Raw genomic sequence first — 24,429 nt, forward strand, 5'->3', positions numbered from 1 at the left:
ACCTTTACCTTACCAAAGTTTTCAGTATACCTTATTTTCGGTATGACGAATTTCCATACCGATACCATACCTCATTTTTGGTATGTCGTACCAAAGTTCAGTATACCTTACTTTTGCGGTATACCTTACTTTCAATATCAATTAAAATAGAAAATAAGATTTTTTAGAATATTATTTATATTTTATAAATTTAAAAATGAATTAAATATAATTTATTCATAATTATATTTATATTTCACAATAAATTTTATAATTTAAAAATATATTTTATATATAATTGCGTTTATATTTTAGTGGTATATACCTTAGTTTACGGTATATACCTTAATTTACGGTATATACTGAATTTCGGTATGCAGTGGTATACCGCAGTATTTGAAAATTCATACCGTTACCTTACCGGAATACCGAAAGTCACGGTATACCGAAAATTCAGTAATTTTTGGTATTTTTTTGATATGATATGGCCAGTATTTCAGTATTTTACCCCAGCAATGCACAATAATAATTGATCCATATCCATGATTTAATAGAGTTTTTTTTATTCTTATGAGTTGACTACGAAGGATTTATAAAAAATACACTTACTAGTATTTCATTTATCGCGAAAAATACTACTGGGAATACTTCTTTCCCCTTTTCCTATAAATCGTTAAACTATTAAAATCCACCACCGCGAGCGGTAGCGCCGACCACCACCCACTCTATCCCTCCTCCGCCCTCACCGGTATCTCACTTCTCATCGTCGGAATTGTGAGAAACCTACGAAGGATTGAACGGTGAGATTTCTATGTATTTAGTTTTCAACATGGCGTCATTCTGTATTCTCTATCTCTTTATTTTTGCATTTTAATTTTGATTTAGGGGATTCAGCTGTTGGACACGCTGTTTGTGATTTTTGTTGGCTGTTCTATCTCAAGATTAATCGATGGCTTATAGTCTATGAAGCTTGCGTTTTTTGGTTGTTTAGTTCTTCAATTTGAATTGCAAATTCTGAGGTAGGGTTTCGGGGATTAGCTTTGGGTTCGTGATTTAGGCTTAATCATTAGTTTCATTATCTGATTTTTCCTCAAGCATAAAGAATGATTGCCCTTTTATCTTGTCAAATCAAGTGAAATCAGAGGCAACTAAGTATGTCAATTGCTTCTTTTTTTACCTGCTCTGGTTGGGCACGATTGACAGCGTGCCTTCCTAGGGCTTTCCTATAAAAATGTGAAAGTGTTTTGCTTGATTTGTATGAAGCTCCGTATTAGTGCTATGATGGTTGGTTTTTGAATTGAATACTCATATTTTCGATTTTTTTTAGATTTTGAAATCGGAGATAGAAGATGTCAAAGTACGGCTTGCAACTTAGAGTTAAGCCACAGCAGAAACAGCCTGCGAGGCCCCCGCCTCCAAAGGTGCTCGGCTTTGATGATGACGACGACGATGATAATGTTGAGAGGGACATTTTGCGTCAAGCCTACAAGAAAAAAACTCACAAAGATGTCAGTCTTCTTCTATTGTAAAATTTTGGTTTGGTTACTTACTGATATAAAGATTCTGTTTTTGTGAATTGTGTTTTTCCATTTGGCAGACTTATATGACTGTACTTTTTTGTTTCCATTTTGAATTCTCTCAAAAGGTTGAAGAGCAGCATAAGAAGGTTCTGGAAGAAGACCCTTTGGCGTTTGACTATGACGGCGTATATGATCAAATGAAGGAAAAGCAAGTTCGCCCCAAAGTGGAAGATCGACAAGATAGAAAGGTATTGTTGGAGTATTGCTTTACTTGTTAATAAATGCATGGTAGATTCATATTGAACTGTCTCTGGGAACGCGTTTTGGTGATTTCTGATCCTTGCACAAATAAAATTTTAGTGTCTAGTAGTTTTATTATTGGCCATAGACCATAGTACAAAAAAAGTAAAAAAAGAAATCGTAAGTTAATCCTTGGCTACAAATGGATTTACCTCTACATTGATCTACTCCTATATGCTATGCAAAGTCTTTTGATTATGCAGGTGATAGATTTTGGCTTGCAAATGATCAACTAATATTGTATCTTCATTTGCAGCCAAGATATATTCAAGGACTGATAGACAAGGCAAAACAACGAGAGAGAGAACATGAGATAATTTATGAGAGAAAACTTGCCAAAGAGAGAAGCCAAGATGAACATCTCTATGCAGATAAAGATAAGTTCGTTACTAGCGCTTACAAGAAGAAGCTAGCAGAGCAAGCCAAGTGGATAGAGGAAGAGCGGCTTCGTGAGTTGCGTGAGCAGAAGGACGATGTAAGTTGAACTCACTTCTTCTCTACTGATTATGGTGTTTTTTTATAATTTGTGTTATCCTGTTTACTTGTACTCGACAAATCTACCTTATACTATATGGATAAGTATGCTTCTTGTCAGTGCTCGGCTTTGTTTTTGGCTCACGATATTATGAATTTACAGCTATAACTTCAAAACTGGAGTTTACTGTTTGTAGCATATTATACATTGTAATTTTTGTTTCTGTGTTTTTATAGGTTACCACGAAGGCTGACCTCAGTGATTTTTATTTCAACCTATCCAAAAACGTAGCATTTGGTTCTGAAGATGCCGACAAGGGGAAATCTAAGAAGCATCCCGATGAAAAGGCAGTTCAGCCAACACGTCAGGTCTCTCCTGCGACAGCTGGTACTAGTTTGGATTCTTCAAGGATGGCGAAGACTCATCAGGATGAGATTACCGCGCATCATTCTCCCAAGGACAAGCCTCATTCTTCCATTCGAGATCAGGTTGCAGATGAACCATCAGCTCGTAACCTACCAAGACCCGACAGTCAGAAAAGAAGTGAGGATGTGGCATCTGCTGCAGGAGACCAGCCGGCACCCGACAATAATAAAGGAAGCGAGGAAGCAGCACCTGTGGCAAAAGACCATCACAAGAGAAGCGAGGATGCACTGGCTGCAGCAAAGGAGCGATTTTTGGCTAGAAAGAAAGCGAAAACACAAACAACTTTGTGATAACATATGCACCAGCCTTTTCAGCTTGTATCACTGTGTGATAACATATGCATCAGCATTTATTTCTCTATGTTGAAGTCAGCAGATGGATGTAGAAACTGCTGTTGTGTAACGGTAGCGAGTGGAACGAACACTCAGGTACGCACACACATGGCTGGAGTCTGGTTGGCATTTTTGTCTGCCAATCTCATATGTAAACGAAAAATTCTTCACATGTTCCATTGCTGTGTGCCCATGTGGTTTGTTGCCCACTTTTGTTCCATGCTGCTCAATGTGGAAGTTTGGTAGGGCAGACCTATCGTTGTCGTGATGAATATCATGAATTATTGCTTGTTATGTAACCTCATTTCTCCCACTTTAGGTTCTGCTATCTTACAGTCTTGCTGTGTGCTTTTTGTAAGGAGGTATGGATTTATTTGAACTTGTTATTCGTTTCGAAGAGCAAGTTGTGTTTTGAATAAACAACCTTTAAACTTTACTAAAGCACATCTTCCAATGGCCTAGACCTAGACATTGGTTTTGTATTTATATATATAGTTTTTAAGTGCAAAAGGCAATCCCACAACAAAGTCATAAGAAATAATGCAATATAGAGTGGCAAAACTACCATTCCTTACAAAAGTAAATGAGGTGGGAAAGGGTGATATTAACTCTTAGCAGCTTCATGAGAACAAAAGATCTATTTCAGATGAAGTGTAAAAGTAGATTCTTGAAGCAAAGATTGCACCTTTTTCACTTTTTTCTTAATCTTTTGCAGATTCTTGAAAATTAATTGCTGCCATTTTGGAAGTGAGCAGTAAACAGCATTAGATGCAGTGGATGGAAGTTGAGTCCTAACGGCTACTGTGCTACCTCCAATTATTGAATGCTAAATTGCTAAATCACATTAACTTGAAGCCTAGGCCCCACTTTTGCATTCTGTCATCACACTTTTCCCCTTCTTTGCCACTCCATTGATGGCTCCATTCACATGCTCACTGACAGTTGTTGGAGTCAACACAAACATGGTTTAAATAAGAACACCCACAACAGTCCCACAGATTCCTTCCACCTTCAACACAATGTCTTCTTGCATTGTGTTCATCTTCTTCTCTCTCCTTCTCTCAGCCTCTTCTGCAGCCCCCATTCCCATCTCCCTCTTCACCACTCTCCCACACTCTGCTCAGCCTCTGCAGAGGCTGACTCAGCTAGCTTCGGCCGCGGTGGCCCGAGCTAGCCACCTCAAGAATGGCAAGAACTCACCCCCCTCCACCACCCCTCTCTTCCCCTTCAACGGTGCTTACACCGTCTCCCTCAGCTTCGGCACCCCTCCTCAGTCGATACCGATGATCATCGACACCGGTAGCAGCTTCTCCTGGTTCCCCTGCACCAAGAGATACGTCTGCAGAAACTGCTCATCATCACCTATCTCTTCCTTCCTCCCTAAGCAGTCATCCTCAGCTAGGTTTCTAGGATGTATGAATCCCAAATGTGGCTGGCTTCACAAGCCGTTCGACCCGAACTCCAGCTGCCGGGACTGCCAGCTGTCGTCGAAGGCGAACTGCACGCAGATATGCCCGCCGTACATCCTCCTCTACGGTTTAGGCTCCACCGGTGGCGTAGCCATGGTGGAGACCCTCACCATGCCCCACGGGGAAATCAAGGATTTTCTCGTGGGCTGCTCTCTGTTCTCGTCCGGCCAGCCCGCGGGCGTGGTCGGGTTCGGGAGGGGCGTTTCGTCCCTCCCGAGCCAGCTTGGCCTCAAGAAGTTCTCGTACTGCCACGTCTCTCACAAGTTCGATAACAGCCCTAAGAGCAGCTTCCTCATGATGGATTCGGATTCGGATTCAGGCGCGAAGACGGCCGAGCTCAGCTACACGCCGCTGCTGAAGAATCCGGCGCGGGACGACGAGGGTAGCGCGGTCGCGGACTACTACTACGTCGGGTTGAGGAGGATCGTCGTCGGAGGGAGGAAGGTCGAGGTTTCGTACCGGGACCTCGTCCTGGACTCGGGTGGTAACGGTGGGACGATAGTTGATTCGGGGTCGACGTTCGTGTACATGAACAAGGCCGTGTTTGAGGCCGTGTACGGCGCGTTCTCCAAGCAGGTGAAGGGGTACAAGAGGGCGGCCGAGGTGGAGGGCGCGACGGGGCTGAGGCCGTGCTTCGACATCACGGGGCACAAGGATTTGAAGATGCCTGAAATGGAGCTGCATTTCAAGGGTGGGGCAGAGATGGTGTTGCCACTTGAGAATTACTTCTTTGTGGTGGATGATGGCGAGAGGTCTGTCATGTGCCTGACCGTGGTTACCGACGATACATTGCTCGGGCCGGATCTCGTGGGCGGGCCCTCGGTGATCCTAGGAAACTTTTTGATGCAGAACTTTCATGTTGAGTATGACCTGAGGAATGAGAGGTTTGGGTTCAAACAGCACTCATGTTCATGAGATACTAGGAAGATTTATATCAGACATTGTGGTTTTATAAATTATACCATATGTAGGAATAATTTGTGTAACAAATTTATATCACATTAATTGTTTTATATCCAATGAAAGCATAATTCAACCTATACACATTGTGATTGTACACAACAAAAATGGATCCTTAGTTTCTTGATCCCAAAAAACTATTGTACTAATGTTTAAAACCAGAGATCAGACATACAAAAACTGTCTACTGATCTATGTTCTGGTATTGTTAGTAAGATCAAGAATCTGTCCGAGACCACCAGCCTCGACTTCGTTCCTGACCACGTCCTCCATTAGGAAGAAACGGCTGACTTGTTCGCTGTGCTTGGCCGCTGTGGCCAAGACCACCACTTGGCACAATGGGTCGACTCATGTGCGACTGTTTCTGGCCGCCTTGGCCACGGCCAGCATTAGCCACAAACGGCTGATTCGCGTACTGTCGTTGGTTTCCCACACCACTATTACCAGAGGGGCTTCGCGCCCTCCAATCAGCGTTAGCAGGACACACGTACGGCTGTCTCTGGCCGCCTTGACCACGGCCAGCATTAGCCACAAACGGCTGATACGCATACTGTCGTTGGTTTCCCACACCACTATTACCAGAGGGACTTCGCGCCCTCCAATCAGCGTTAGCAGGACACACGTACGGCTGTCTCTGGCCGCCTTGACCACGGCCAGCATTAGCCACAAACGGCTGATACGCATACTGTCGTTGGTTTCCCACACCACTATTACCAGAGGGATTTTGCACCCTCCAATCAGCGTTGGCAGAATCACCACGACACTGCCAGAAATTGCTGTCACCTTGTCTATAGCTCGATGTGGAACGATCATGAACATCCCTCCTAAAAGATCCAGCCGGTTGCTGACAGCCCACGTTACCATGGTCATGATATGAATTCTCTCGAGGCACAGATGTTCTTCCTCGCCCAAAACAGAAGCCACGGCCTGCAGATGGTGATGCCACGTCTGATTTTTGATAGTGAGGCCTGTTTGAAATTTTAGGTCAGTTTAGCAATGCAAGAATGAATAACAGAAATGGATACCACACGAACTAAACTCACGTTTGATTGCGCCACAATCCATGCCCGCGGTGCTCATGCCAAAGCACAGTTTCTTCCAGGTCTTCTTTAAACACAGTCTGCATAGAAACAGTTGATTGAGATTCTTGATCACTACATCCAAAAAGCATCTCTCAGAAAAGAATTAGTTTGCTTACCCTTTCGGCTACGTTGACGCCTTCAAGAAGTCGAGGAACGAATTTGGAACACCGAGGGATCTCATAGAAAATGCATCTGAATCAAAGCAGAGATAATTAGTGAAAATAAAGGAAAGAAACTAAACTATATATCTAATTGCAAGTAGAGTTGTTTGCAGGCTTACATAACAGATTTCTCATCATCGTCCCTATCAGTCTGATCACTCGTTACATGTAACGTACCTTTGATTCCTTCACTGAAATTGATTCCATCATCAGAATCAACACAAAGATACAGCAACATGTTCAAGTCAAGGATCTTACATATGGCTGTCAATCGCGATGGCTCCCTTGATCTTCTCTAACCTCATTCTCTCTCTGCGCGACGACAATTCCTGCCTCATCTCACTCGAATGTCTCAAAAACAGGCAATGATGAGTCTCCTCATTCCTGATCTTCTCTTGATCCTACATTTTATCAAACAATTGTCAAATCATACTGAACATTTTAGAACCAAAAGTAATAAGACTTCTGCAACATTTCACCTTCAGTTCATTTTCAACTTTCTTCGTCTCCACAAGAAGACGCTCTTCGTCAATAAACGGAAGAATACATATTCCCTACTCAAGATCAAAACACTACACATTAGCGAGAAGTATAACGACTTTTAATCTGCAAAAATCTGTTACGTACCTGCCACAAAAATCTCTTTCCATCGACATCCATCTTGAATTCTGTAGGATATAAGTCGATTATCTTGGATTCTCCGTCAACCATAAGACCCTTGTAAGCCTCAGGCAAAGCATGAGAGCTGCAGCATAGCTCTCGTTAGCCTAATACCATCGTATAGTAAGCAAGACGCTGTTGAGTGACGCTACCTGCTCGGAGGAAGTACTCCCATTAGCTGATCAAACGGCTTAAAGGGGAAGCCTTTCTGAAACTTCGCCTTCAAACGAGACAGCCCTCTGAAATCTGACGCAAATGGGCCATAATGATATGGATAAAACCTAAAAACGCAACCGCAACTCAGACACAAATTTAAACAAGGAATCAGCCATATTAAAGAAGATATACACCAACCATGTAAAAGATGGCACTTCAGAGAAATAATACAAGAGCACCCAACAAAGACCTTTTCCGTACTCAGCAACCTAAAAACGGAACATAATAGCGAAAGTTAAAACGGTATCAAGATGAACCACAATATATTTCTTGATTAATCGTATATAACACAAGCATACCACAGATTTTCTTGCTGATTCCATTTCTATTTGGTTGTCAGCGCAGAATTTTTCACTGTAGTATCGCTGCCTCCAACCCGGGTTTCCAAGTTTCAGCTACATGAGACGTTCAAAGATGATTACATTATAGAGATAAAATTAGGGAATATATTTGCAAATAATACCTTATCTGCACATAAGCCATCTTTAAAAATATCGGATTCTCGTTTGATCACATCCTTGACCTTCTGCTTCAACTGCTTCGTATTTTCCATAACCTGATATAAGAAATGGAGTGTAGTAATGCACAGAACCGGAAGTTTGAGCGAAGAACAGTAATTTTTGCATACCGTATCAGCATCTTCAGCCGGAGGAGAAATTTTCAATTTCTGCATAAACAACGAAAACTGAGGATGTATTGATTCACAAAACTACATAGAAGTTTTACTAAGAAGATACAAAACATACATCAATACGAGAAATGTCGTTCATGCCCAATACGTCTGATGAGGTTCCTTCCTCAAGACAGTTCTGTTCTTCTTGCTGAAACAAAATGAGATACGACGTTTAAGTGCCAATACCATAAAAGCACTACAAAAACAAGACCACGATCTAAAACTCACAGCATCTCTGTGCTCAACAAGAATTCGCCTCAGTTTTTTTTCTCTAATATCAGCTCGTTTACTGAAGATTTTCTCCTCGTATGCTCCAACAGCGAGGATGAATCTTTCTACACGACTAAGCTTTATATAGCCCCCGTTGTTATCAGCTATCTGTTTCAAGTTCCAGTATGAACAAAAACACCAAATAAAACACCTAAGTTGAATAAAATCAGTTACCTTTTCAATATTTACTAAATAGCCACCAAAATTTTGGAATTCTTTCTTGTACACATCCATCATGAGGTCGATACAGCCCTACAAACAAGACGAGAAGATTTTGATTCATAGACTCACAAAATTTCAGTGATGATTCAGATATGAGATAACTAGAGAACCTCATGCAAAGAAAGGCTTGGAATATGGGGAAGAAAATCATTCCCAGCAAAGAAGCAAATGAAGATGAAATCATCAATGGCTCTTTCTTGATCAAATTCAAATTTGTCGAAGCCGGGAATTTCCATATCCAGAGATAGATATTCTCTCAAAACAGACACATTCAAAAACTGCAAACACACAGAATTATATTATCAATAGAGAAATGGAAATATCATCCTTTCTCATCAAGTTCTTGCTTCATCATACCTGATACGGTTTTCGTTTACTGGGTTGCCACCTAGATTCCTGACTAGAGGCCGGTTCATGACTCATAGGTTGCTATTCAAAGACGAACAACATCAAAGTCGTAAAGGTACAGCAACAACAAAAATGATATATAAAGGCAGACATTAACAATTCGAATACCTCCTTCACAGAATCAGCCGATGCACGGCCAAAACTCCCATTTCTAAGCTCTCCAATTAGAGGCAAAACCTCCTGTTAACAACAGATTACAACTGATTACGAAAAGCAAAGAATATACAAGGAAGAATGCAGGAGATTGACACAAACCTCTCTCAGAATCGAGAAATGTGCTTCATGCGTGGCTAACGCAAGCATGATTAAGTCTGCATCCTACATCAAAATACAGTCTTTCATTACTTTGGTACTCTATATGGATCATGCAATCGAGAACTGAATCAAGCTAGCCAACGAAAATGTAGTCCATGAGCTTATCAGCATTCTTTCATTTGAGTATTTACATTCTCACATTTCAATTCTATTTTTCAGAATACCAACACAGCATAAATCCATGTTTAGGCAACATTCCTTAATTACCAGACCATAGAGGCAATGCCTCGTGTTCGGATCATATTCAGGCGAAGCGCGTTGTGCTCTGATGAAGCTCATTATTTTATGCTCCCCCTCCCCCGGAGCCTTATCATCAGACAAGATAACCTTCAACGAAACACAAAGTCAAAATCCAAACATTGCAAAACACGAACAAAGGATCATTCGAAACAAACAACCTTGATATCCCCCCAAGCTGGATCCTCTTTCAACCGTCGTTTCACAAAGCTTCTCAGATTCTCAGACAGCAAATACATGAATTCCGTACCGGGAGTGATCACATTCGAATCCGAAATCTCAGATTCTTGTTTTGGAAGAACAGCTCTCCCTTCAGCCTCAAACTGCTTCCTCAACTTATCCTCCACTTCCTCCTGCAGCAACAGTCGAAAATAAACGACTAAGGGACCGTTCGGTTGCCATGTCTATTCTTATCTCTTGTTCGGTCACCTCTAATTTTGGATTATCTCATATTTTATCTCATTATTATCTTATCTAACGAACCGACTGCCACCTAACTGAAACACAGAATCTTGGAGCAGAGGAAGGAATCTTACAGCGTGTTGGGAATCTTTAGCAGAACGGAATCTTCTAGAACGTTGCTGATTCATCTTAGCCCTCGGAGCAACACCATCTATGAATGAAAATGCATACAGAATTATAAAGCAAGGAATTAAATAATAAATGATCTTGATTCATTTAAGCTTCAAAGTTCATACCTATAGCCATGAAGAGCAGTTTACGAGGTTTCACGATGTCGAAGAGACTGTCCACGTAATCATGGATTCGCCCGAAAACCTCATCGACGGTGGTTGGAGGAGAAGGCTGAGAAACAAATCACAAAGTAAAAGCATTAAAAAAAAGTGAAAAAGAAATGATGAAGATGAAGTTGGAATAGAGCAGAGACGTGGTCATCGGGGTGGAAGCAGGGATGGATTAATCCATTCATGTCGAGGTATAAGTTATCGAACTCCGGCGGGTTGGCGGCGGCGTCGGATACGATTTTGGGGTATTTGTTGACGAGCCAGCGATAGAAGGAGGGAAGGCCCATTTTAGATCAAGAAATGCAGCTTCTGAAAGTGGAAGAGCGATCAAGTTTAATCTTTAGATTTTGGGATTTGATTGATTTTGCTAACAGTCTTTATTCGAAACTTTATTGGAAGGAATGCTTCAAGTTTTCGAGTGCACTTACTGTGGCGGGCACATAACTGCGACGGTTGGACTTCTTTTTAATTTTTATATTTTTATTTTTATTGATTTTGAGATTTATTTTTATTTTGTTTGGAAAATGCTGTATTCGACTATTCGTCGTGTATTTAGCATGTTGTAGCGCCCGATTCGCTGTGAAATAGTATTTGGTATTATTGGTAATTTAAGGTAAATGACATTGTTTTTTATAAATATTGAATTTATTGTCAATTACGTCATTACGTGTAGTCGATTTTTCGATTGGTATCTCAGTTATAACGTTATAAAAATGATTCGTTATTCGATTGGTATGTCTGATATAGTTATAAAACTGATTGGTAATTGAATAATTACACTGTAAATTAAAATCTTGACCATTAAACTTCTCATATTTAATGTTAATATATGATAAATAACATTTAAAAAAAATTGTCAATATTTAGATATATTTTATTGATATACTTCCCGTCCCATTATATATGAAAATATTTGAGAATGAACACGAGATTTTTTGTAGTGTTGTTTTGTGAATTAAAGAAGAGAGAGTAAAGTAAGAGATGAAAAAATAGAGATAGAACATAAAGGTGTGGTCGAGTGACATGAGACTCGTCCATCCTTAATGAAATGGTTAGGGGATCGTTTCATGCCTTTGGATATGGAGCATCTTTGAATCCTTGTATCAGCCGTCTCATCCATTGAGGTGCAGAAAACGTTTCATTTTTAATAAGACAATCTAAAAATAAAAGCATTTTATTTTTAATTGGAGGGAATATATTATTTATCACCTATTAACTTCAATAATTAAAATCTAATTCCTTATGTTAAAATATTTTTTAAAATTGATATATAAACTAGAATATGTTAAAATTTCGTAATATTTCAAATCGTGATTTTTTTTGGGTTGGGATCCCCAGCGGTGCAAAATGCCATAGTAAAAAATGTTGTGCATATCTCCACTTTGAATAATTTACATACTTGCATTATTATTTTTTTATTCAAATAATAGATGGTGTGGACTATATGTGCATAGCATCCCCTGAGGTGGCATTTTGCATGACCGGAGATTCCAACCCTTCTCTTTTTAATTGCAGTGACATGTTTCGTGTTTTGCAGTACATATAGACATTATGCATATAAAGCTGTGTATATTTAAATTCCTGCTCCATCTTCGAGGATCTTTTGCAATGATTCTACTTCTTGGGATTTCAAACGTTCTTATCTTCATATTCCCAAAATAAATTATGCTAGTACCTCTAAATACACCTTTATTATGGTTGTGAATTTGGCCATAAACTTCTAAACTTTCCCACAATAAATTGTAAATGCTCATTTATTATTGTTGTGAATTTAGCTATAAATTTCTAAATTTTTGTCAATTTTAGTTTTCATACCAACAGTAAATTAACGAACCAGTACTAATTTGGTATTTTGCACACAAACTATTGATTTGATGATTCATAGCTTGATGACTTACCTATGTAATATTATCGGAAGATAATAAAAATGGCATTACATAATTAGACAGAAAAACAACGTCATATTATACTATTTATTGAATTATCATTTACTATTAAGCAATGTCAGCACAAAAAATTTGAATGATTATAAAATTAAAAACAAATTTAATAGTAATAATTTGCTAATTAAAATCAACATACCGATACATCTGACTAATCAATGCGCACACGCTCCATATTTTACTAGCCCAATATAAGTTTTCAATTCGGCCCAATTCATATAAATTAAATAAATTTAGCCTTGAATAGCCCACGGCCTACTTCTTGGGTTTCAGCGGCCCAATAATGAAACAAATCCAAAAATACTACACCATAAATTTCTAAATAATTTATGAATAAATAATCATATTTTCACATAATATTACTTAATTAAGAACCGTCCATTGGATAGGACACAATCACAAAAGCTTTAAATTTAAAATTCAAAATTTGATCTTTGGAATCATAACATATAATATTATCGGCCAAATTTGATAATTAATAGGGTTTACGACAATGTTCTACAACAGCACATGCATGACAAATTTTGGAGTATATTTTTTCTTTGTTTCTATATATATGTAAATATATACAGTACGGAATCTTGGAATTTGATAATTGCAATAAATTATGATGGGTTGAATTTATTTAATTATTAAATTTAGATACGATGAGATTTCTGTTGTCCTTTCTAGATCAAGTCTGATAATACCTTCCAAAAATAGTTTGTATTTTCACTATTTTATGAGTATATGCATATGTTTAAAGTGAGCAAAATGTGATTCAGATTGGAATATGGATTTCAAAGAGAGGTGGCGAATTCTCAGAAATAATACCAACTCCACTAGTAATTGTTATTCTATTTTTATAAATAGTTTGTTTAATTATATACAATAATTTCAAAATAGTTCGTTTTATATATAAATCATGGAGTGTCGGGATAAAATGTGATCTCATGTGGCTGCCCATGCTTCTATAAATAATAGATTAATTTTTTTTAATTGGTGTAAGGATATTTGTTAATTATTAAATAATAGTATAGTGTAAAGTTCTACTCCACTTGTTTAGTCATTTTTTACACTATCAATTAAGTATGTAGGAATCAAATGTTGGTAAAATTTGTGAATCGAAACAATAACCCATTTATGGAATTCGAAATATTGTGATTTTTCTTAGTGAAAGTTTATGAGTAAATTTTATTTATTCGGCAATAATTATTCAATTATCATTCGTCACTTTTCATTTTATTACACAATCAACCACAATTCGTTACATGTGTTAATACTATATTTTTATAAAAAGAAAGGCTCAATTCATTCAAAATATGTTAATTAGTAAAAGAGCACAAAAATTAGAACAAATACCAAGCTCCTCAAAAGCAAAGAACTACCACAGATAGTGAAAAATATAATGTGTTAATACAATAATACTCCACTTAATAGTTTACCAACAATTTATCCCATTATTTATTTATAAAAAGTAGTAATTTAAATAGTTCCCGTCGAAATTCGAAGGGCCATAATTATGCCTAGATGGTCACAACTTACGATAAATTCAAATTTATATAATCTTCGATATTAGGAATCACATAAACTAATTAGATACTAATTAATAACTATTTAAATATAACAAGTTGTAAAATAAAATTAGTGTAATTAAGAACCACACACCAAAACTCGACATGATTTTAATGTATAACATGCCATTTATTGCCCCCCAACAATAACAATTAAAATCTTAAGATGATAGCTGATAATTAAGCTGTAAAATAATAACAGAACAACACCTGACCATCTTAATACAACATATACCACATTGCTGAGTTTTGTCTTTTTAAACGGTAAATTAATAGATTTGAAAAGCAAGATACTAACAAATAATGATACCAATCATATTTAAATACAACAAGTTATATACTAGTAATAAAAATGAAGTAATTATTTAAATACAACAAGTTGTAAAATGAAATTAATTACGAATCATACATCAGAACTCCACCTGGTCTCAATATAACATACCACTGTGCTTTTTTTCCCTCTTCGCTATAAACTCAAATACTAATAAGGATTTAAAAATAGCAAGTTGTAAAATTACAGGGAATACATACATCAGAAGATTCCTATATAGCTATATACTTATAGCATGTCATTTTCGTGACTTAATTAATTGTTTCCTATATAATACTCATAATTATGAAAACTAGAAATATTTAAATATAACAAGTTGTATGATAAATATTAGAAATGAGCCACTCACCCCTTAAAAGGCCTCATAAGGGGAGGGTTATCCATGACTTATATAGAGAAGTTAGGATCATCACCAAGCCGATGTGGGACAATGATTTGAAGAATTTAACACGCCCCCTCACGTGTGGGCCGGAATGACACATCAGACTTCCATCACGTGGGTAGGCAAGAGAAGAGATAAAGAGATAAACCATCATCGACTTGGGCCCGCTCTGATACCATATTAGAAATGGGCCACTCACCCCTTAAAAGGCCTCATAAGAGGGAGGGTTATTCACGCTTATATAGAAAAGCTAGGATCATCACCAAGCCGATGTGGGACAATGATTTGAAGAATTTAACAATAAAACAACGCACCTTTAAAAAAATCTGATTGTATATACATAGAAATTGACATATTTTATAAAACATTTAGTATCAAATCAGATTGTGTATAGTCTGAACAAGAAATACGAGTATATTTATTTCAAAGTACATGCAAATGTATACATTTATATACAATGTGATCGATTGTAATATTAATATATAATCGCACGGTTTTTAATTTTACATCGAGATTTGCTTTGAATTATAATATATACTTATCATATTCAAGCTAAGTTAATTGTACTTTTATTATATATATATGTTACATATGTAATAAGTACGCCTGGTGTATATTTTATGTTTTTATTATTGTATAATAGTATGAATTCAGCTTGGAAATCGGAATAGTGCTTTCAACGACGGAGGACTCTAGTATAAAACTAATTAATAATAAATGGACGGCTAAATAATGCACCAACATTCATTGAGAAAAACAATTTCATTTAGTTTACAAAACACTCAAATAAATAAGATAGCAAATAAATGTAAATAACATAGAAAAATTAAATGTATATACAATAGGAAATATCCAAACACCAAAGAAACACCACACATTCTGGCATTATCTAGCAATTGCACTATGCTATTTTAGTATAGTTTTGTACTAACATTAATCATACATGCATGCGAATTCCATCTTATTATTATCATTAATTTAAAATAAAAAAAATTATTTATGTACTACTCAATTTATTTTTTTCTAAGACATGTATATGATGACTAATTGACTATATATATATATATATATAGGGATGTACTAATATGCTAACTAATTTTAAAGTGCTAACGTACATCCAATCACGTGCTGCCACGTGGCACGAAAAATGCAATATTGTATATAGAAAAATGCAATATGCATTTGTAAAAGTTATAATTGAATTTCGACAGATTGCATTTTTGTTATATGCAGATTGCATTTTTTGTTGTTGAGTTTTGCATTTTCGATATTGACTGTTTAATTTGCATTTTTTATCTATACGGATTGCATTTATATATGTGAAAATGCAAAACCTAACAATATAAAATGCAATTATGTGAAAATGCAAAACTTAACAATAAAAAATGCAATTTTTCTATAACTAAAATGCAATCTGCGGAAATGCATGAACAACTTCACAAATGTGTATTGCATTTTTATATATACAATATTGCATTTTTCGTGCCATCATGGCAGCACGTGGTTGGATGTTAAAATAAAAAAAAATTATTTATGTACTACTCAATTTATTTTTTTCTAAGACATGTATATGATGACTAATTGACTATATATATTCCACACCGTCCAATATAAAGATATATATTTCAGATTAGCTGGAAAATACAGCACCATAATAGTAGACAATAGTTTGGTAAGAGCTCACTAGAAACATCCTCATTTTGTATGGAATATATGGGTCTTGACAGCTACCAACATAATGCAACCAAACATAGAAATTAATTCAAATAATTTCTCAAATTTAATTACTTAGTACTTTACTACATATGTCATGGTCACCAATTCCTCCTCTTGTCCACAATTATTAAACTACTAATAATATTGGAATACTTGATAGACGACATGTGTAATAATTCCCACCTGCTACCACTATTTAATGTAGTTAATTTTATGAAGATCCAAAATTATTACGTGTATGAAGTCACTAAATGTGTGCGACACATTACCAGACAACTCTCAAATGAAATTAATTACAAGTCTCGCAAAATAATTCATGCTCTGTTAAAACATCATTTTCACTAAAAAAATCCATATTAATCTTGACATTTGCATACTATTAAACCATTTTCAAATTCATAATAGGAGTATTTCAATATCGATCATAAGGGTATATACTTTTAAACCATTTTTAAATCCAAAGTTTGATACTATCATTTAGTGTGTTTTATTCAAAAAATTATGAGATGGGCACACTTCAAAAAATTAAATTGGCGAGTTGGAAAACCATATTTAAAGCTTATGTAAAAACATAATATTGCGTTTGTTCAATACTTAGAAAGTGACATAAGATAAAGGACGACCATATTTTACTTTAGGGTCAATCAGAAATATCATAATCGTCCTTCAATCCCAACATGCACTTTTTAAGAAAAACCATCAAAGTAATACTACATTTTACTATTAAAATATTTTTATATTTGAAATTACAATTTCACTTTTCACTAAAATATAGCACTTCATCTTCACCTCACGCCGCAAACAATTTGTATTATGAATCCGCCACTAAGAAAATCTCACGCTGCAAACAATTTGTATTATGGATCCGCCACTACTTCACCTCACGCCGCAAACAATTTGTATTATGGATCCGCCACTAAGAAAATCTCACACCGCAAACAATTTGTATTATGGATCCGCCACTACTTCACCTCACGCCGCAAACAATTTGTATTATGGATCCGCCACTAGTATTCTAGTAGTGAACTTTGCCTAAAAGTAAATTATTTTATTAGCACGATGGAATGAAAAAAAAAAATTACTTTGGTTACACAAGATAGAACCATCATCCATTTCACACCCATAACTATATCTCATTATCTATAACAAGCATTAAATTTAAAAAACAAAAACAAAAAAAAACATGGTAGTCAATCTCACCATTTATTAGTCAACAGTGAAGAAACCAAGCATATAAAAATTTGTGCAGCTGTAAAAAAAAACACAATCCGAGCTGGACGGTGCCTAGATACACCCACACACACCCACACGGGTATCTGTGTGCTCACCCTCAGCCCGCCAGCCCGCCTCCCATTCTATAAAATCCATCTCCCTCTCCAAATCAACAAACACACACCATTTTCATCCTAACTTCAAAAAAAAGCGTAAACCCGACTTTACCTGAAAATGGAGGTGGAAAATCAAAATCAAAATCAAAATCAAGAAAAAGCGTCAATTATGCAGAGAGTCAAAGGCTGGTTCAAGGCCCGCTTCGAGAAGATCTCGAGCGCGGTCGCCGGCGTCGGAAAAGAAGGCAAGAGACTAGCCAAGGAAGATCCGAGACGAGTCGTCCACGCATTCAAAGTCGGGTTAGCCATAGCCGCGATCTCTCTCCTCTACTACTTCGACTTCTTCTTCGACGGATTCGGCGTCAACGCAATGTGGGCCGTCATGACCGTCGTCGTCGTCTTCGAGTTTTCCGTTGGTAAGTTGGCTGGGTCATTTCATCTTAAAACCAATTGGTGATAACAGTTGGTCAGACTTACTTAATTAAGTTGAATACTCCCTCCGTCCAATATAATTTTACACACTTTGACCCGGCTCGGGTTTTAAGAAATGTAATGGAAAGTGAGTTGAAATAGTTGGTGGGACGTGGGTCCTACTTTTAAAGTATTAGTTTTATAATAAAATGCGAGTAGAAATGAGTTAGTGGAATACGAGGTCTACTACCAAAAATGGTAAAAGTGAAATGGGTAAAATTATGTGGGACGGAGGGAGTATTTACCTTTGTTCGGTTTTTAATGTTTGTGTTAAATAATTTTGCAGGAGCGACGTTGGGGAAAGGAGTGAACCGAGCGCTCGCGACGTTGCTGGGCGGAGCGCTAGGTGTTGGGACACACGATTTGGCCAGCTTGGCACCGGAGAAAGTCGAGGTCATTTTGATCGGGGTGTCTGTTTGCATCATAGGTAATTAATGTACATAAATTTTGTGTACATATATAATGCCCTTAAATTTTTTAATCAAAATAATCCGATTTTGTTTAAACTGATTTATTACTAATTATATTATTTTTCTATTAGAATTTTCGAAAATAGTAGAGTATATATTAAAAGTGTTAAAATTGAAAATTTTATAGTAGTAATAAATTCGCATGTAATTTTTTCAGTTTTTTTCGAGATAATTATGCAATATTCAATTATAAAAATAAAATTTTGTAAATCAACTATATTTATTTTGATTTTTTTTGAATTTATTATAGAAGAGTAGATATGTAATAATAATAAATAAGTGTGTAAATTGTAAAAATTAATGTGTTGTTAATTTGCAGCTGCCACGGCGACGTTTTGCCGATTCTATCCGAAGATTAGGGCAAGATACGATTATGGGTTTCTAGTGTTCATCCTGACGTTCAGTCTGATATCGGTGTCTGGGTATCGAGACGATGTCGTATTTGACATGGCGTACCGGCGGCTGACCACCATCTTGATCGGCGGCTGCGTCGCCATTTTAATCTGCATTTTCGTCCGCCCTGTTTGGGCCGGCAAAGATCTTCATCGACACACCGCTGCCAATATTGAGAAACTAGCATGCTACTTAGAAGGTAATAGATTCTTCTAATGAAATTTAATGTTTACTTGTTAGAGATTGAGTTGATCTAAGAGTGTTTGATGTGATTATTTTTTCTATTTATGTTAGCTTTTGGACGTGTATATTTCCAAGAATCATACGACAAAAATCTAGCACCACTCAAAGATTTCAAAAGTGTACTCATATCCAAAAGCACGGAGGACTCATTGGTGAGTAGTTGAATTGCAAAATAGATCTCGAAATTTGAATTGGCCCACCCAGTGGCCCTGCAAGCCCACGTGACAAAATCGTCTATGTCACTGTTACTAAGACGATATTGTCTGATGGACACTAGCATCATTGGAAGGGGTCATGCTAGTGCTCAAAAGACAACATCGTCTAAATCAGTACTAATATAAAGACGATATTGTTCAACGCGGCGAAAACATCAAAGTCATACCTTTACATTTGACTCGACTCAACTTGATTTTGACTAAATTAATTGCTCGTGCAGGTCAATTTCGCGCGGTGGGAGCCGAGGCACGGCAAGTTCCGGTACCGTCACCCGTGGAACCAGTACCTCAAGATCGGGTCGGGCACCAGGGAATGCGCGTACAAGATCGACGCGCTCAATTGCTACCTCGTCTCGGATGTGCAGACGCCATTGGAGCTTCGAACGAAGATCCAAGACTTCTGCACAAAGATCAGCTCTGAATGCGCCTTAGCCCTAACGGACGTCGCTATCGGGCTTCGGTCGATGACTTGCCCCGTGGCCAGCGAGAAACACATCGCGGAGGCGAAGGCCGCGGGCAAGACCCTAAAGGCCCTGCTGAAAACAGGGTTATGGCACGACACCGAGTTCCTCGACATAGTCCCGGTGGTAACGGTGGCGTCCCTGCTAATTGAGATCGTTGCGTGCACAACGAAGATTGCAGACTCTGTGGAGGTACTCGCGACGAAGGCGAAGTTCAAGAAACCCGACCCGGAGATGAACCGGCAGGCTAGTCGGGAGAAGGTGAAGAGGAGTCCTAGTATTGAAGCATCACATAGTGTCAACATGGTGTATGAGTGATTAATACATATGTGGTGGAAAATAAACAAGAATCATCAATCGCTTTGCATTTAGTACATGTGAAAGAAATGTATGTGAGGAGATTGGTTGATGTTTAGAGAGTAATTGTGAAAATTTTGGATCTCCTTTTTTTTCCCATTTTGGTGGGATTTTTAGTGCAACAATCCTTGTTGTGATGAAATTGTGTATTTTATTTGTGTCAGAACCGTTGACTCCATATTAGTTTATTATTGTTAGCTTTGAGCCGAGCATATCCACTCGAATTTATTTTTGGATCAATACTAATAAGTTGTAAACTAATTGGCGTTGGATTACACTTTAATTTATAGCTTCTAAACAATTGGCAATGAGGTGGAACATGTAGACAAACGGAATTAAAGTGTCACTACCGATATTTACTTATACGAGATACGAGCATAACACTAAATCAAGACATAAAATGATGCCCAATTCCTATAAGAATAACCGAATCAAGAGAAAATAGAATGAAAGATCGAATAAACTCTAGTTTTTCAAAAATTATTGGAAATCATACAGTATTAACTGCTCCTTCTAGAACTAATAAATCCTCGAAAGGAAACACTACAAAAACATGTGGAGTACAGCGTCTAACATAAATTCCGTTGTCGTCCAGCGGTTAGGATATCTGGCTTTCACCCAGGAGACCCGGGTTCGATTCCCGGCAACGGAACCTTTTTAATTTTTGGCCTTTTTTGCAACTTCGCGCTCGAAGATGGAACCCGGGCGTGTTGATAGACGAAGGGACGATCGGTTTTCAAACGAAAGCCACACTCTCTCTCTGTGTCTGCCATCTCGTATCCCTCTTACTTAAACTACTTTAGTGTCGGAACCGAGAGGCTTCTAGTATAAGAAGGAACTATTGGGAGATGGTGAATTTTGAGCCTCACTCTTAGCATTGGCCTTGATGTAGCTGGAGAAGTTGTGTACTTGCATTCAATGGCACACTATAGCTTCGTCCACTCCTTCAACCTCCTTCTCGATAACGAGTTCCACTCTAAGGTCGTTGATTTTCGGGTTGGTGAAGCTCGCCCTTGATACTAGAGGTCCCTCGCCGGCTCGCCACCAAGCTACCGAAACACTCGGTTTGATTGTAGTTAATATTTTGAACTTTCAACGGATTTGAGTTTATAAACTTTAATTTGACGCTTGTGAACAAATATTCGTTGGAAGGTTACATGTATAGACGATGATTTGGATAACACATTCGTGTTGCATATACTCTAAACGATTGTTTTTTTTTACATAAAATCTTTTTCTAGATTAAACTCGATATTTTTAATCAAGCTACATAAAAATTATTATTGATCTTTAAAAAGAAAGAAAAAGAATCCAATTAAAAAGTGTTGTTTTTATTTTATTTGGTAGGTTTGAGATTCGTACTCTCGTCTCTGGACCTTACAAAGGCGAGGAATACCACTGAGCTATTGTGCCGTGGTGATCTAAAAGTATTGGTGTAATCATAACATTTAATAAATCATTCTAAAATTGCAAATCAATCTAACCGTTATTTTTAAGAATTTATCCACTACTAAACTAAATGTTGGCTTTAAACAATCTTCTTATGAATGATGAATTGGGAAAATAATCTACACCAGTCTCATAAAATTAATAAAATTCAAATATCTTTTTAGGTTTTAATAAAACATAGTATATAAATATATTGAGTAAAACAACTAAAAATATTTATCTTATAAAAGGAAGTCCGTAATCTCAACGATTTTCAACTGTATTTCGAAACAATGAGCATTCCCGCCTTCAAACCACCGCCTCTCCGCCAACCGCCGCCGATTGCCGATTCTCCAGATCGCCGCCACCTCCACCGCAGCTCCTTTCAAAGCTCCCAGACCATCAATCCCAACAATTCTTTCGAATCCGATACTGCCTCATGGACTTCTTCCATAGCTCACCACTGCAAAAACGGCCGTTTATCGAAAGCAATACTGCAATTCAACCGTATGCGCGTATCCGAAATCGAGCCAAATCACATCACCTTCATCACTCTCTTCTCCGGCTGCGCACATCACCCATCGCAGGGCTCCTCGCTCGGTCCCTCAATTCATGGCTACGCGCGAAAAATCGGGCTGGATGTCGCTAATGTGAAGGTCGGTACGTCTCTGATCGACATGTATTCGAAAATTGGGGAAATTGAATCGGCGAGATTGGTCTTTGATCATATGGATATGAGGAATAAGGTGTCTTGGAACACTATGATTAATGGCTACATGAGGAATGGCCAATTTGGGGATGCGGTCAAGCTGTTCGACGAAATGCCGGAACGAGACGCTGTGTCTTGGACTGTGCTGATTGATGGTTTCGTGAAGAAGGGGAAGTTCGAGGAGGCGTTGGGGTGGTTTCAAGAGATGCAATTGGCCGGTGCCGATCCTGATTTCGTGACGATTGTTTCGGTGCTCTCTGCTGTTGCTAACATAGGAACACTGGGATTGGGGCTTTGGCTGCATCGATTTGTTTCAAAGCGTGAATTTAGGGATAATATTAGGGTTCACAATTCGTTGATCGATATGTACTGTAGATGTGGCTGTGTTGAATTCGCGCGTCAAGTGTTCGATACAATGCCCGAACGGAGCCTAGTTTCGTGGAATTCGATAATAGTTGGCTTAGCTTGCAATGCATATGCAGAGGAAGCTCTGCGTTACTTCCACCTGATGCAGGAATCCGGTTTTGAACCGGACGGTGTGAGCTTCACCGGAGCTCTCACCGCCTGCAGCCACGCGGGCCTAGTCGAGGAGGGGCTGAAACTCTTTGCAGAAATGACACGAGCTCACAAAATTAAGCCAAGAATCGAGCACTACGGATGCGTTGTGGATCTCTACAGCCGTGCAGGGAGGCTGAGAGATGCGATGCGGGTGGTGGAGGGGATGCCGATGAAGCCTAACGAGGTTGTGTTTGGTTCTCTGCTGGCAGCCTGCAGAGCTTCCGGTGACATTGACCTTGCTGAGACCGTGATGGATTACATACGCGAAACGGATCCAGACGGCCACTTTAACTACGTGCTGCTGTCGAACATCTACGCAGCAACAGGGAGCTGGGGCGGGGCAGGGAAGGTGAGGAGGAAGATGAAGGATCGCGGACTGCAGAAGCAGCCCGGGATCAGTTTGATCGAGATCGATTGCACCATTCACGAGTTCGTAGCCGGAGATAGGTCTCATTTTGATGCAGAGAATATACATAAAATGCTGCAGCTTTTGTCAAATGAGATAAGGTATAATTGCGAATTCTTGCCAATTTGATTTCTTGATTGAAATAGAGATTGATTTATATATATAAAAGTAGATTGGTTTACAAAGTTGAAGTAGTAGTGATTTGGATATTACATAATCTGCCTGCATTGATTGGATATTATATTACATAGATGATGACTTTAGATAACCAAAAAAACAGAGCATTTTTCTATTTTCCGTTGTTCATTTTGAAATCATGGAGTTTGTGGCTTCTTCGGCTCACGCCCGTTGTGGTGCAACGGGTCGGGGCCGGCCGGGACCCCCCTGAGCTGCCAATCTTCCGGCAACTCGTTCTTGCCAGAGGGGCCGTGGTCAAGGATCAGCTTCTTCAAGGCCATCTTCTTCTTCATCTCCATGAACAACTGATCAAAATTTGCAGCAAATCAAGAAAACCATATATTACATACATGTGTGTTTTTGTGTGTGCATTAGTGTGTAGGATATATACATATATACATATATACATACCTGTTTGTGCATAATCTCCATGGAGCTGGCTCCCCTGCTGCTGCATTCTGCAAAACATGAAGATAAAACCATGTTAAAAAGCAGTTTTTGAATTACAATTTCATGAGAGATAGAGGGAGAGAGAGGAGACCAGCAAAGGGTTGGAGGAGGAGGGCTAAGAGGAGCAAGATGGAGATGGTTTTTGACATGGCTGAGATGAGAGGGTTTTGCAGTGAGATTAATTTGGGGAGAGGATGAGGAGAGAGATGGGTGGAGAGGGGAGATTTATAGAGGGAAATTTGGGCGGAAAAATGATTGCTGAAGCAGCCATTTTTTGAATATATGAAGAGGGATTTTGTGTGATGTGATACTGTATTAATTCTCAAATAAAAGGCTTTGGTGGATAGTACTAAATGCGTAGCTGTTGTGATTCGAGGGACGGCGCCGTTT

At 38.2% G+C, this 24,429-nt stretch overlaps 6 protein-coding genes and 1 non-coding gene across 7 annotated transcripts; 5 read left to right on the plus strand and 2 right to left on the minus strand.

The window, feature by feature from the left end:
• The first annotated feature begins 617 nt into the window (after positions 1 to 617).
• LOC125187218 (nuclear speckle splicing regulatory protein 1-like) lies at positions 618 to 3,473 on the plus strand. Its single transcript, XM_048083764.1, has 5 exons — positions 618 to 779; positions 1,307 to 1,487; positions 1,625 to 1,747; positions 2,056 to 2,274; positions 2,511 to 3,473. Exons 2-5 carry the CDS (start codon positions 1,329 to 1,331, stop codon positions 2,988 to 2,990), a joined length of 981 nt encoding a protein of 326 aa, XP_047939721.1. The 5' UTR covers positions 618 to 779; positions 1,307 to 1,328; the 3' UTR covers positions 2,991 to 3,473.
• On the plus strand, positions 3,307 to 5,541 carry LOC125187217 (probable aspartyl protease At4g16563). Its single transcript, XM_048083763.1, has 2 exons — positions 3,307 to 3,394; positions 3,748 to 5,541. Exon 2 carries the CDS (start codon positions 4,052 to 4,054, stop codon positions 5,414 to 5,416), a length of 1,365 nt encoding a protein of 454 aa, XP_047939720.1. The 5' UTR covers positions 3,307 to 3,394; positions 3,748 to 4,051; the 3' UTR covers positions 5,417 to 5,541.
• A 98-nt stretch (positions 5,542 to 5,639) lies between these two features.
• Positions 5,640 to 10,829, minus strand: LOC125187216 (5'-3' exoribonuclease 3-like). The gene is made up of 24 exons (XM_048083762.1): positions 10,592 to 10,829; positions 10,404 to 10,509; positions 10,242 to 10,318; positions 9,867 to 10,058; positions 9,676 to 9,795; positions 9,409 to 9,471; positions 9,262 to 9,333; positions 9,103 to 9,174; positions 8,856 to 9,023; positions 8,698 to 8,775; positions 8,482 to 8,631; positions 8,327 to 8,401; positions 8,209 to 8,247; positions 8,044 to 8,136; positions 7,880 to 7,975; positions 7,719 to 7,789; positions 7,517 to 7,645; positions 7,332 to 7,449; positions 7,184 to 7,258; positions 6,963 to 7,105; positions 6,824 to 6,895; positions 6,660 to 6,735; positions 6,505 to 6,581; positions 5,640 to 6,429 (listed from the first exon to the last, which is right to left on the minus strand). Exons 1-24 carry the CDS (start codon positions 10,733 to 10,735, stop codon positions 5,679 to 5,681), a joined length of 3,057 nt encoding a protein of 1,018 aa, XP_047939719.1. The 5' UTR covers positions 10,736 to 10,829; the 3' UTR covers positions 5,640 to 5,678.
• A 6,926-nt stretch (positions 10,830 to 17,755) lies between these two features.
• LOC125186152 (aluminum-activated malate transporter 2-like) lies at positions 17,756 to 20,523 on the plus strand. The gene is made up of 5 exons (XM_048082487.1): positions 17,756 to 18,117; positions 18,459 to 18,599; positions 18,962 to 19,234; positions 19,330 to 19,430; positions 19,715 to 20,523. Exons 1-5 carry the CDS (start codon positions 17,820 to 17,822, stop codon positions 20,270 to 20,272), a joined length of 1,371 nt encoding a protein of 456 aa, XP_047938444.1. The 5' UTR covers positions 17,756 to 17,819; the 3' UTR covers positions 20,273 to 20,523.
• A 368-nt stretch (positions 20,524 to 20,891) lies between these two features.
• Positions 20,892 to 20,963, plus strand: TRNAE-UUC. Its single transcript has one exon. It is a non-coding gene; the product is annotated as a tRNA-Glu (tRNA).
• Positions 20,964 to 22,025: 1,062 nt separating this feature from the next.
• On the plus strand, positions 22,026 to 23,544 carry LOC125186151 (pentatricopeptide repeat-containing protein At1g05750, chloroplastic). The gene has a single exon (XM_048082486.1). The coding sequence runs from the start codon at positions 22,033 to 22,035 to the stop codon at positions 23,539 to 23,541; it is 1,509 nt and encodes a 502-aa protein (XP_047938443.1). The 5' UTR covers positions 22,026 to 22,032; the 3' UTR covers positions 23,542 to 23,544.
• A 25-nt stretch (positions 23,545 to 23,569) lies between these two features.
• On the minus strand, positions 23,570 to 24,295 carry LOC125186153. The gene is made up of 3 exons (XM_048082488.1): positions 24,131 to 24,295; positions 24,001 to 24,047; positions 23,570 to 23,894 (listed from the first exon to the last, which is right to left on the minus strand). Exons 1-3 carry the CDS (start codon positions 24,186 to 24,188, stop codon positions 23,727 to 23,729), a joined length of 273 nt encoding a protein of 90 aa, XP_047938445.1. The 5' UTR covers positions 24,189 to 24,295; the 3' UTR covers positions 23,570 to 23,726.
• Positions 24,296 to 24,429: the final 134 nt, after the last annotated feature.

The sequence above is a fragment of the Salvia hispanica genome, chromosome 5 (assembly GCF_023119035.1).
Source record: "Salvia hispanica cultivar TCC Black 2014 chromosome 5, UniMelb_Shisp_WGS_1.0, whole genome shotgun sequence".
Classification (NCBI taxonomy): Eukaryota; Viridiplantae; Streptophyta; class Magnoliopsida; order Lamiales; family Lamiaceae; genus Salvia; species Salvia hispanica.

What these genes read in the sequence shown, in the direction of transcription:
- LOC125186152 (XM_048082487.1), top strand. Translation starts at nt 17,820, where the DNA reads ATGGAGGTGGAAAATCAAAATCAAAATCAAAATCAAGAAAAAGCGTCA. An exon ending in CGTCTTCGAGTTTTCCGTTG is followed by an intron (nt 18,118 to 18,458) that starts GTAAGTTGGCTG and finishes ATAATTTTGCAG; the next exon opens with GAGCGACGTTGGGGAAAGGA. An exon ending in AAAGCACGGAGGACTCATTG is followed by an intron (nt 19,431 to 19,714) that starts GTGAGTAGTTGA and finishes TTGCTCGTGCAG; the next exon opens with GTCAATTTCGCGCGGTGGGA.
- LOC125186153 (XM_048082488.1), bottom strand. Translation starts at nt 24,188, where the DNA reads ATGTCAAAAACCATCTCCATCTTGCTCCTCTTAGCCCTCCTCCTCCAA. An exon ending in CCTCCTCCAACCCTTTGCTG is followed by an intron (nt 24,048 to 24,130) that starts GTCTCCTCTCTC and finishes CATGTTTTGCAG; the next exon opens with AATGCAGCAGCAGGGGAGCC. An exon ending in TGGAGATTATGCACAAACAG is followed by an intron (nt 23,895 to 24,000) that starts GTATGTATATAT and finishes AATTTTGATCAG; the next exon opens with TTGTTCATGGAGATGAAGAA.
- LOC125186151 (XM_048082486.1), top strand. Translation starts at nt 22,033, where the DNA reads ATGAGCATTCCCGCCTTCAAACCACCGCCTCTCCGCCAACCGCCGCCG.
- LOC125187218 (XM_048083764.1), top strand. Translation starts at nt 1,329, where the DNA reads ATGTCAAAGTACGGCTTGCAACTTAGAGTTAAGCCACAGCAGAAACAG. An exon ending in AGAAAAAAACTCACAAAGAT is followed by an intron (nt 1,488 to 1,624) that starts GTCAGTCTTCTT and finishes TTCTCTCAAAAG; the next exon opens with GTTGAAGAGCAGCATAAGAA. An exon ending in TGCGTGAGCAGAAGGACGAT is followed by an intron (nt 2,275 to 2,510) that starts GTAAGTTGAACT and finishes GTGTTTTTATAG; the next exon opens with GTTACCACGAAGGCTGACCT.
- LOC125187216 (XM_048083762.1), bottom strand. Translation starts at nt 10,735, where the DNA reads ATGGGCCTTCCCTCCTTCTATCGCTGGCTCGTCAACAAATACCCCAAA. An exon ending in ACGACATTTCTCGTATTGAT is followed by an intron (nt 8,248 to 8,326) that starts GTATGTTTTGTA and finishes TTGTTTATGCAG; the next exon opens with AAATTGAAAATTTCTCCTCC. An exon ending in GAAAGAGATTTTTGTGGCAG is followed by an intron (nt 7,259 to 7,331) that starts GTACGTAACAGA and finishes GATCTTGAGTAG; the next exon opens with GGAATATGTATTCTTCCGTT.
- LOC125187217 (XM_048083763.1), top strand. Translation starts at nt 4,052, where the DNA reads ATGTCTTCTTGCATTGTGTTCATCTTCTTCTCTCTCCTTCTCTCAGCC.